The 12,386-nt window shown below is 43.7% G+C and overlaps 1 protein-coding gene and 2 non-coding genes across 4 annotated transcripts in view; all 3 read right to left on the minus strand.

Annotated features, from left to right (window-relative positions):
• Positions 1–12,386, minus strand: part of LOC129834316 (bifunctional glutamate/proline--tRNA ligase-like) — a 61,975-nt gene that overhangs the window by 3,580 nt on the left and 46,009 nt on the right. For both annotated transcript variants that reach the window (XM_055899191.1, XM_055899190.1), the window contains 3 exons: positions 3,734–3,931; positions 3,390–3,563; positions 2,738–2,898 (listed from right to left, as the gene is read on the minus strand). In XM_055899191.1, the coding sequence (XP_055755166.1) occupies positions 2,738–2,898; positions 3,390–3,563; positions 3,734–3,931 (533 nt within the window). The remainder of the gene's footprint in view (positions 1–2,737; positions 2,899–3,389; positions 3,564–3,733; positions 3,932–12,386) is intronic.
• LOC129835004 (small nucleolar RNA SNORA5) lies at positions 3,049–3,181 on the minus strand. Its single transcript, XR_008756357.1, has one exon. It is a non-coding gene; the product is annotated as a small nucleolar RNA SNORA5 (small nucleolar RNA).
• On the minus strand, positions 4,624–4,760 carry LOC129835002 (small nucleolar RNA SNORA5). The gene has a single exon (XR_008756355.1). It is a non-coding gene; the product is annotated as a small nucleolar RNA SNORA5 (small nucleolar RNA).

Consider the following 12,386-nt stretch of genomic DNA (forward strand, 5'->3'; position numbering starts at 1 on the left):
AAATTGTGAGTGCACCCACTCCCTTGGCTGAGAAGCAACCCCACACATGAACAGTCTCAGGATGCTTTACTGTTGGCATGACACAGGACTGATGGTAGCGCTCACCTTGTCTTCTCTGGACAAGCTTTATGCCCCAAACAATCAGAAAGGGGATTCATCAGAGAAAATGACATTACCCCAGGCCTCAGCATTCCAATCCCTGTAGCTTTTGCAGAATATCAGTCTGTCCCTGATGTTTTTCCTGGAGAGAAGTGGCTTCTTTGCTGCCCTTCTTGACACCAGGCCATCCTCCAAAAGTCTTCACCTCACTATAAGTGCAGATGCACCCACGCCTGCCTGCCGCCATTCCTGAGCAAGCTCTGTACTGGTGGTGCCCCGATCCCGCAGCCTAAACAACTTTAGGAGACGGTCTGGCGTTTGCTGGACTTTCTTGGGCGCCCTGAAGCCTTTGCAACATTTGAACCGCTCTCCTTGAAGTTCTTGATGATCCGATAAACGGTTGATTTAGGTGAAATCTTAACAGCAGCAACATCCTTGCCTGTGAAGCCCTTTTTGTGCAAAGCAACGTTGATGGCACGTGTTTCCTAGCAGGTAACCATGGTTGACAGAGGAAGAACAATGATTCCAAGCACCACCCTCCTTTTGAAGCTTCCAGTCTGTTATTCGAACTCAATCAGCATGACAGAGTGATCCCCAGCCTTTTCCTCATCAACACTCACACCTGTGTTAACGAGAGAATCACTGACATGATGTCAGCTGGTCCTATTGTGGCAGGGCTGAAATGCAGTGGAAATGGTTTTGAGGGATTCAGTTCAGATTAATTGCAAAGTCCCTATTTTCCATGCAAATGATCACTCTTCATAACATTCTGGAGTATATGCAAATTGCCATCACACAAACTGAGGCAGCAGACTTGTGAAAATTATTTTGTGTGTCATTCAAAACTTTTGGCCACGACTGTACAGTGTAAGTCGGAAGTTTACATACACCTCAGCCAAATACATTTAAACCAAATGTTTCACAATTCCTGACATTTAATCCTAGTAAAAATTCCCTGTCTTAGGTCAGGTAGGATCAACTCTTTTTTTAAGAATGTGAAATGTCAGAATTATAGTAGAGAATGATTTATTTCAGCTTTTATTTCTTTTATCACATTACCAGTGGGTCATAAGTTTACATAAACATAAAACAAACTTAAAGGCGATACTAATTGAGTGTAACTTGGGTCAAACGTTTCAGGTAGCCTTCCACAAGCTTCCCACAATAAGTTGGGTGAATTTTGGACCAATCCTCCTGACAAAGCTGTTGAAACTAAGTCAGGTAGGCCTCCTTTGTAGGCCTCCTTGCTCGCACACACTTTTTCAGATCTGCCTACAAATGTTCAATGGGATTGAGGTCAGGGCGTTGTGATGGTCACTCCAAAACCTTGACTTTGTTGTCCTTAAGCCATTTTGCCACAACTTTGGAAGTATGCTTGGGGTCATTGTCCATTTGGAAGACCCATTTGCGACCAAGCTTTAATTTCCTGACTGATATCTTGAGATGTTGCTTCAATATATCAACACAATTTTCCTGCCTCACGATGCCATCTATTTTGTGTCTCATGATGCCATCTATTTTGTGAAGTGTACCAGTCCCTCCTGCAGCAAAGCACCCCCACAACATGATGCTGCCACACCCGTGCTTCACAGTTGGGATGGTGTTCTTCGGCTTGCAAGCCTCCCCCTTTTTCCTCCAAACATAGCGATGGTCATTATGGTCAAACAGTTCTATTCTAAACAGTCCTATTTCTCCAAAAAGTATGATCTTTGTCCCCATGTGCAGTTGCAAACTGTAGTCTGGCTTTTTTATGGCAGTTTTGGAGCAGTGGCATCTTCCTTGCTGAGCGGCCTTTCAGGTTATGTCAATATAGGACTCGTTTTACTGTGGATTTAGACACTTTTGTACGTGTTTCCTCCAGCATCGTCACAAGGTCCTTTGCTGTTGTTCTGGGATTGATTTCCACTTTTCACACCAAAGTACGTTCATCTCTAGTAGCCAGAACATGTCTCCTTCCTGAGCAGTATGACAGCTGCGTGGTCCCATGGTGTTTATACTTGCGTACTATTGTTTGTACAGAGGAACGTGGTACCTTCAGGAGTTTGGAAATTGCTCCCAAGGATGAACCAGACTTGTGGAGGTCTACAATTTTTTCCTGAGGTCTTGGATGATTTCTTTTGATGTTCCCATGATGTCAAGCAAAGATGCACTGAGTTTGAAGGTAGGCCTTGAAATACATCCACAGGTACACCTCCAACTGACTCAAATTATGTCAATTAGCCTATCAGAAGCTTCTAAAGCCATGACATCATTTTCTGGAATTTTCCAAGCTGTTTAAAGGCACAGTCAACTTCTGACCCACTGGAATTGTGATACAGTGAATTATAAGTGAAATAATCTGTCTGTAAACAATTGTTGGAAAAATTACTTGTCATGCACAAAGTAGATGTCCTAACCAACTTGCCAAAACTATAGTTTGTTAACAAGAAATTTGTGGAGTGGTTGAAAAACGAGTTTTAATGACTCCAACCTTCGTGTATATATACTTACTTCAACTGTATGTGTGTGAAGCATGTGTATATGCTGCTAATTCTTATACTGTGTGTGTGTGTGTGTGTGTTACCTAGAGGTTGGCCTTGATTTCCTCAAGTGTGTGTCTACACACTTGTATGAGTGCGTGAATGTACATGCACTCTACCTCTTGAAGAGGTTGGTCTGGATGTCCTCCAGTAGCTGTGTGAGCCTCTTCTCTGTGTCGGCCTCGGGCAGGGTGATCTTCTCCCCTGTGTCTCTCCTCACGGCCACACACTGACCCTGCTTCAGGTCCTTAGGACCCACTTCCAGACGAATGGGCACACCCTTAGAGGGATGGATGGAGAGAGGGAGGGAAAGAGGGAGAGAGAGGGGAGAGGGAAAGAGAACAAGAGGGAATGAGCAAGAGAAAAAGAGAGATGATTTGATTAGACACCTAATATTGGACTGATGAGAAGTTCATCCCTGAAATCATCTAATTGTCAGTAGTACAAATGTATCCCCAGGATCCATGGAGATGGGACAGGAAGCCTGTGGACTACAGGTTCACGGTGGCAGTCATTTCGGCCAGTGCGGTCCATTGTAGAGGAAGCACAATGACAAGGCTACAAACCCGTAAAAGAAGATGTGGGGAGTAATATTATACTAATAATAATAAGATATGCCATTCAGAAAATGCTTTAATGAGACACAGTACAGTGAGCGATTTTTGTTGTTGTTGTGTATGACCCCAGTGGGAATCGAACCCACGAACATGGCGTTACTAGAGCCACGCTCTTACAAAGTGACCCAAACATGGCCAGGAGTTGTGGTTTTACCTTGAGCTCCCAGTGGTTAAACTTCCAGCCAGGGGAGTAGTTTTCTCGGAGGTCTGCCTTGACTCGGATCTCTCCCCTCTGCAGCCGAGCCAGGTACTTGGAGCACTGGGCCAAGAGAACCTCTTTCTCAGCCTCGGGCAGGGAGGCCGTGATACCACATGGGATGATGATCACCTGGGTGAGAAGAGGAGCAGGAAAAGATGCAGAGTTATATAATTTTGAATTGGCACTGAATTTACTACGTCAACTTGACTCATGCTAATAAAGGTTGTTTAACAAATCGAAATGATTTACCTTTTGCCATCATTGTAAATAAGAATTTCCTGGTAAAATAAAAGACGTACCTGGAGACATGCGACTTTGGGGGGCAGCACCAGGCCCATATTGTCACCGTGGACCATGGTGAGCACGCCGATGGTGCGGGTGGTGATACCCCACGAGTTCTGATATGCCAGCTGCTTTTCACCTGGCTTCTTGGGGTCCTCAAACACAATCTCAAACATCCGCGAGAAGTTCTGTCCCAGGTGATGGGACGTGGCGCCCTGAGAGGAAGAGAAACATTTAGCTTGGTTGTTTTCTTATTGTTAAAAAGCAGACCTGGGTTAAAATACGGTTTAAAATATTTAAAATATATATTTTGTCCTTTAGCCTACCTGGAGTGCCAGGTGGGTGGGGTTTGCACTTTGGGGACTTTTCTATATATGTTCATTGTAACAGGTAAGGTCAATCAAGCACAACTAAAGTATTTGAAATGACATTTTAACCCAGATCTGTAAAAAGGCGTGCCTAAGAGATGTGTTTCCACTGTGTGCTTTAGTTCGACTGCTATTTACTTGTTGACTCCTTTAGTCTGCTCCTAGATATTTTCATTTTCATGCATTCATGCATTCATGTGGAAGGCTCCAGGTATTTTAGAAGAGTTTCCTAAATATTGCTTACAAGGGGGCCAGGAAAAAAGTGGGTTTCATCCAAGGTCCTAGTTGATGTTGATTTTTAGAATCTAAAAATATAGAAAGATCGTCTTGCTCACCCTAATATTCTCCCTAGGCGTTTACTCCATAAAATTACAGGGAGCATATAGTGTGCGACTATCTTATTTATTTTTTACACAAGTGTACTATCCTGTTAGTCAGCATTTCTACCCCCCCCCCCCCAAATTGGTGTGCCAATTCATGCTTCTTATTGGATTTTCATTGTCTGTTAGAATATATAATTGAAATCCACTCTTAGGCCTAATTGTCGGTAGTTCAAATGTATCCCCAATATCCAACGAAAAGAAATGCGAGGCCCATTTACTACAGGTTCAATGTGGCAGCCATTTTCGCCAATGTGGTCTATGGAAGAGGAAACATTTTATTTGACAAGGCTGCAGACTTTGAAATACTTGAGAAATGCGCTTAATTCAATTCAGGTCTGATAGTCTTATGAAGGCTCCAGCTATTTTACATATTGCACACCTACTCCCATTGAAACGCCATTGACTCGATCCAGAATTTTCATGCCCATTGATGAGTTCTGGCGGAAGTCATTCATTGTCAATGGAGCAGTCCGCAACGCTACGTTGGGGATGCCGCGCTAGGCAGCGTTGCGTTCTGTGTACCACATGCGTTAAATACTTTCAACTGGTGCGTTGCTTTAGCGTTTGTACCACCAGCTAGCTGTTAAAAAGTTAAAAAGCGTAACACGTCAAATTCTATTTGTCACATGCGCCCGTGAAATGCTTACTTACAAGCCCTTAACCAACAATGCAGTTTAGACATTTTTTGAATTTACAAAAAAAAAAAACTGAAGTAAACAAAATAAAATAAAATAGAAAAATGTCAAATAATTAAAAGAGCAACAATAAAATTAACAGTAACGAGTTTATATACAGGGGGTACCGGTACAGAGTCAATGTGCGGGTGTACAGGTTAGTCGAGGTAATATGTACATGCTGTCATGACGTTGGCCTAGGGGTAGGTTTATGACAGTCATAAATACCTCTTTTCCCTCTCCCTACTATAACTGATGTGACATAAGAAAACCCCTTGGTTAACATAGAGATTCTGGGAACATCAGAAGTGGGGGGAAATTAACTATATTCTGGTAATCCGACCAACTGAACATATGCGGTGGTACTTAAGGTATATTATGTCAGTTCGGTTGCCCTCTGACACATTCTCATCAATGATAGAATGACAAACTCTACTGTGGACGTCAGAGGTATCGGATTCACATGGAATTGTTGTTTAATTCAAATGTTTGAAAATGAAATTATTTGTGAAGAGATTAAATGTAATTTTAGCTTCCAAATGAGAGATTTGGATTTTCATAAATTTGGGCTTCTGCTCAACTAGGGGCCCGCCCCTGTGAAGAGACATGGGTTATAAACTTTTCAAACACACCCCTCTCCCTCCACTATAAAAGCCATTGACAAAAATATAACTTCCTGTTCCGGGTACATTTAGGATGACGATCCGATGTCAGAATGGTTCAGATAATAACTACAGAACTAAGCCAACATCAGCATGGACTTTGGTTGTAAATGGTATGAACTTTGAACTCGTATTCACTACAGAAGTGATACCTCCTAGCCGTTGAGTTAGCAACAGCTGCTACAAACGCAGGTTAGGAAGAACAGTCAGAGTATCCCGTCTACTACACATCGACGCTACTCAACGTATCCAGTGACCACCGGAGATATTCTTCAAAGGACAGAGGACTCGGTTTTGCAAGACGGCCTTCCATCTACCACCAACCTACTGAAGCGCAGCTCAGAGTAAATACACTGCTCAAAAAAATAAAGGGAACACTTAAACAACACAATGTAACTCCAAGTCAATCACACTTCTGTGAAATCAAACTGTCCACTTAGGAAGCAACACTGATTGACAATAAATTTCACATGCTGCTGTGCAAATGGAATAGACAAAAGGTGGAAATTATAGGCAATTAGCAAGACACCCCCAATAAAGGAGTGATTCTGCAGGTGGTGACCACAGACCACTTCTCAGTTCCTATGCTTCCTGGCTGATGTTTTGGTCACTTTTAAATGCTGGCGGTGCTCTCACTCTAGTGGTAGCATGAGACGGAATCTACAACCCACACAAGTGGCTCAGGTAGTGCAGCTCATCCAGGATGACACATCAATGCGAGCTGTGGCAAGAAGGTTTGCTGTGTCCGTCAGCGTAGTGTCCAGAGCATGGAGGCGCTACCAGGAGACAGGCCAGTACATCAGGAGACGTGGAGGAGGCCGTAGGAGGGCAACAACCCAGCAGCAGGACCGCTACCTCCGCCTTTGTGCAAGGAGGAGCACTACCAGAGCCCTACAAAATGACCTCCAGCAGGCCACAAATGTGCATCGATTCCAAGATGGCTTAGCAGTTCAGACGTCATTTTTGTCCTCGTACTGTCTTGTCCTGTATATATATACATTTACACCTTCTTCGCATATCTTTTATATTTTTTTTTATTATCCAAGAACTCAACTACAAAAGCTTTCCTGCAACCCGCCTCACCAATTACAACAAAAAAGTATTATTTACCTCAAATCTGAAAATCCACAGTGAAGCTAACCAGGGGCTAATCAGAAGTTAGCCGAAAGCTAATTTGAAGCTGCCCAGAAGTTAGCCGGCTTGCTGGCTAGCGTTGGTGTTTCAGCTGCCCACGTTGTGGTCATCAGCTATTCCTTTAGCTCGATAATCTACCGGCACTTTTGTGCAACGCGACTCGGACCGGAGCATACCGGGCCTTTTTTTTCTCTGTTTCCCCGGATTTCAGCCGCAGGCTCTGGACATTTGCACCTTGATTTCGCAGCTAGCTAGCTGCAAACCGTGTGACTATTGGCTTACGTCGATCCCGGAGCAAACTTAAATTATTCCGGAGCTAGCCAGCTGAGGAGTTCCATCAGCCATTCCTGGGCTACAGTCACCTATCCGGACCCGGGTTTTTTTTGCTGCAGATACGGAGCCCCACCGGGCCTTCACGATTGACTGCCGACGTTATCTGCCCGAGGGAGTTATCCAACTGGCACCTCCGTCGCGACGTTACCTGAACGCTCACCTGGGGCCCGCTAATCGTTAGCTGTCTTATCGGCTGCTATCTTAAGTATTTCGGACAATTTTTTTAATTTTTTTTTCTTGGGTCACTATATCTATTTTGCCAATTGGATTGATTCCCTCTACAAGACACGGAACCCCACTAATCTACCGACGGAAACGCACGAGGTGTCTAAAAATAGACCTCCATCCTATGCTATCTTGCTACCGATAGCCATCTACCCGGCCAGCTGTCTGGATCGCCGTGACCCTAACCAACCTCTACTCACTGGACCCTTATTGATCACTCGATTAAGCATGCCTCTCCTTAATGTAAATATGCCTTGTCCACTGCTGTTCTGGTTAGTGTTTATTGGCTTATTTCACTGTAGGTCCTTCTAGCCCTGCTCACTATACCATATCCAACCTTTCATTTCCACCACCCACATATGCGATGACATCACCTGGTTTCAATGATGTTTCTAGAGACAAGATCTCTCTCATCATCACTCAATACCTAGGTTTACCTCCACTGTATTCACATCCTACCATACCTTTGTCTGTACATTATTCCTTGAAGCTATTTTATCGCCCCCAGAAACGTCCTTTTACTCTCTGTTCTAGATGCTCTAGACGACCAATTCTCATAGCTTTTAGCCGTACCCTTATCCTACTCCTCCTCTGTTCCTCTGGTGATGTAGAGGTGAATCCAGGCCCTGCAGTACCTAGCTCCACTCCTATTCCCCAGGCGCTCTCTTTTGATGACTTCTGTAACCGTAATAGCTTTGGTTTCATGCATGTTAACATTAGAAGCCTCCTCCCTAAGTTTGTTTTGTTCACTGCTTTAGCTCACTCTGCCAACCCGGATGTTTTAGCCGTGTCTGAATCCTGGCTTAGAAAGACCACCAAAAATTCTGACATTTTCATCCCCAACTACAAGATTTTCAGACAAGATAGAACGGCCAAAGGGGGCGGTGTTGCAATCTACTGCAAAGATTGCCTGCAGAGTTCTGTTTTACTATCCAGGTCTGTTCCCAAACAATTTGAACTTCTACTTTTAAAAATCCACTTCTCTAAAAACAAGTCTCTCACCGTTGCCGCCTGCTATAGACCACCCTCTGCCCCCAGCTGTGCTCTGGACACCATATGTGAACTGATTGCCCCCCATCTATCTTCAGAGCTCGTGCTGCTAGGCGACCTAAATTGGAACATGCTTAACACCCCAGCCATCCTACAATCTAAGCTTGATGCCCTCAATCTCACACAAATTATCAATGAACCTACCAGGTACCACCCCAATTCCGTAAACACGGGCACCTTCATAGATATCATCCTAACCAACTTGCCCTCCAAATACACCTCTGCTGTTTTCAACCAAGATCTCAGCGATCACTGCCTCATTGCCTGCATCCGTAATGGGTCAGCGGTCAAACGACCTCCACTCATCACTATCAACCGCTCCCTGAAACACTTCAGCGAGCAGGCCTTTCTGATCGACCTGGCCGATGTATCCTGGAAGGATATTGATCTCATCCCGTCAGTAGAGGATGCCTGGATATTTTTAAAAAATGCCTTCCTCACCATCTTGAATAAGCATGCCCCATTCAAGAAATTTAGAACCAGGAACAGATATAGCCCTTGGTTCTCTCCTGACCTGACTGCCCTTAACCAACAGAAAAACATCCTATGGCGTTCTGCATTAGCATCGAACAGCCCCCGTGATATGCAACTTTTCAGGGAAGCTAGAAACCAATATACACAGGCAGTTAGAAAAGCCAATGCTAGCTTTTTCAAGCAGAAATTTGCTTCCTGCAACACAAATTCAAAAAAGTTCTGGGACACCGTAAAGTCCATGGAGAATAAGAACACCTCCTCCCAGCTTCCAACTGCACTGAAGATAGGAAACACTGTCACCACCGACAAATCCACTATAATTGAGAATTTCAATAAGCATTTTTCTACGGCTGGCCATGCTTTCCACCTGGCTGCCCCTACCCCGGTCAACAGCACTGCCCTCCCCTCTGCTACTCGCCCAAGCCTTCCCCATTTCTCTTTCTCCCAAATACAATCAGCTGATGTTCTGAAAGAGCTGCAAAATCTGGACCCTTACAAATCAGCCGGGCTAGATAATCTGGACCCTTTCTTTCTAAAACTATCTGCTGAAATTGTTGCCACCCCTATTACTAGCCTTTTCAACCTCTCTTTCGTGTCGTCTGAGATTCCCAAAGATTGGAAAGCAGCTGCGGTTATCCCCCTCTTCAAAGGGGGGGACACTCTTGACCCTAACAGCTACAGACCTATATCTATCCTACCCTGCCTTTCTAAGGTCTTCGAAAGCCAAGTCAACAAACAGATTACCGACCATTTCGAATCCCACCATACCTTCTCCACTATGCAATCTGGTTTCAGAGCTGGCCATGGGTGCACCTCAGCCACGCTCAAGGTCATAAACGATATCTTAACCGCCATCGATAGGAAACAATACTGTGCAGCCGTATTCATTGACCTGGCCAAGGCTTTTGACTCTGTCAATCACCACATCCTCATCGGCAGACTCGACAGCCTTGGTTTCTCTAATGATTGCCTCGCCTGGTTCACCAACTACTTCTCTGATCGAGTTCACTGTGTCAAATCGGAGGGTCTGTTGTCCGGGCCTCTGGCAGTCTCTATGGGGGTGCCACAGGGTTCAATTATTGGACCGACTCTCTTCTCTGTATACATCAATGATGTCGCTCTTGCTGCTGGTGATTCTCTGATCCATCTCTACGCAGACGACACTATTCTGTATACTTCTGGCCCTTCTTTTGACACTGTGTTAACAACCCTCCAGGCGAGCTTCAATGCCATACAACTCTCCTTCCGTGGCCTCCATTTGCTCTTAAATACAAGTAAAACTAAATGCATGCTCTTCAACCGATCGCTGCCTGCACCTGCCCGCCTGTCCAACATCACTACTCTGGACGGCTCTGACTTAGAATATGTGGACAACTACAAATACCTAGGTGTCTGGTTAGACTGTAAACTCTCCTTCCAGACTCACATCAAACATCTCCAATCCAAAGTTAAATCTAGAATTGGCTTCCTATTCCGCAACAAAGCATCCTTCACTCATGCTGCCAAACATACCCTTGTAAAACTGACCATCCTACCAATCCTCGACTTCGGTGATGTAATTTACAAAATAGCCTCCAAAACCCTACTCAATAAATTGGATGCAGTCTATCACAGTGCCATCCGTTTTGTCACCAAAGCCCCATATACTACCCACCACTGCGACCTGTACACTCTCGTTGGCTGGCCCTCGCTTCATAATCGTCGTCAAACCCACTGGCTCCAGGTCATCTACAAGACCCTGCTAGGTAAAGGCCCCCCTTATCTCAGCTCGCTGGTCACCATAGCAGCACCTACCTGTAGCACGCGCTCCAGCAGGTATATCTCTCTGGTCACCCCCAAAACCAATTCTTCCTTTGGCCGCCTCTCCTTCCAGTTCTCTGCTGCCAATGACTGGAACGAACTACAAAAATCTCTGAAACTGGAAACACTTATCTCCCTCACTAGCTTTAAGCACCAGCTGTCAGAGCAGCTCATAGATTACTGCACCTGTACATAGCCCATCTATAATTTAGCCCTAACAACTACCTCTTTACCTACTGTATTTATTTATTTATTTAGCTCCTTTGCACCCCATTATTTCTATCTCTACTTTTTTAACTTTTTTTTTTACTTGCTATATTGTATTTACTTCGCCACCATGGCCTTTTTATATTTTTATTTATTTATATATATATTTTGTTTGCCTTCACCTCCCTTATCTCACCTCACTTGCTCATATTGTATATAGACTTATTTTTCACTGTATTATTGACTGTATGTTTGTTTTACTCCATGTGTAACTATGTGTTGTTGTATGTGTCGAACTGCTTTGCTTTATCTTGGCCAGGTCGCAATTGTAAATGAGAACGTGTTCTCAATTTGCCTACCTGGTTAAATAAAGGTGAAATAAAATAAATAAATAAATAAAATAAATGTGCCATCCTGGATGAGCTGCACTACCTGAGCCACTTGTGTGGGTTGTAGACTCCGTCTCATGCTACCACTAGAGTGAGAGCACCGCCAGCATTCAAAAGTGACCAAAACATCAGCCAGGAAGCATAGGAACTGAGAAGTGGTCTGTGGTCACCACCTGCAGAATCACTCCTTTTTTGGGGGTGTCTTGCTAATTGCCTATAATTTCCACCTTTTGTCTATTCCATTTGCACAACAGCATGTGAAATGTATTGTCAGTGTTGCTTCCTAAGTGGACAGTTTGATTTCACAGAAGTGTGATTGACTTGGAGTTACATTGTGTTGTTTAAGTGTTCCCTTTATTTTTTTTGAGCAGTGTATTTATTGCATTTTCCTTTTCAAATGGGCGGTAATTTAGAATGCATAAGATACTGTATTTACGATAGCACAGCTTCGGCCCTGTTCCAGTCTCCCGCTCTTTCACAAAAATCCCGCCCCTTTTCTTTGTGTAACAAGCTGTCATATCTATTCTGCCCGCTAGGGACGTTTTCCGTTATGACGGCACTTTGTGATCAAGTTATGATTTAATTGTGTATGTGTGTTTCTGTGTGATTAGTTAGGTATTTAGTAAATAAATAAACCCAATTTTGTATTGCTGATTCAACTTGTTAGCCAGGATTCTTGCAGATAACCAAGGATTTACCACTTTCAGATGACTGAATAAAATGACGATTAATGTGACTGCTATGGATGTAAAATATTACTAAATCTTTATGAGTTTATATGGAGGATAACAATTCTATAAATAATCTTTCGTGGTGTCCCTCTCTAGTTAATTACGTTTACATGATTAGCTCAATCAGGTAATATTAATTACGGAGAAATTATTTTATAGAATAGCATCTCATAGCAATTAATCTGGCATAGTCAAAGACATGACAATGTAAATAGAAGTAAAATGACTATGCTTCGATAA

The sequence above is a fragment of the Salvelinus fontinalis genome, chromosome 35, assembly GCF_029448725.1.
Source record: "Salvelinus fontinalis isolate EN_2023a chromosome 35, ASM2944872v1, whole genome shotgun sequence".
Lineage (NCBI taxonomy): Eukaryota > Metazoa > Chordata > Actinopteri > Salmoniformes > Salmonidae > Salvelinus > Salvelinus fontinalis.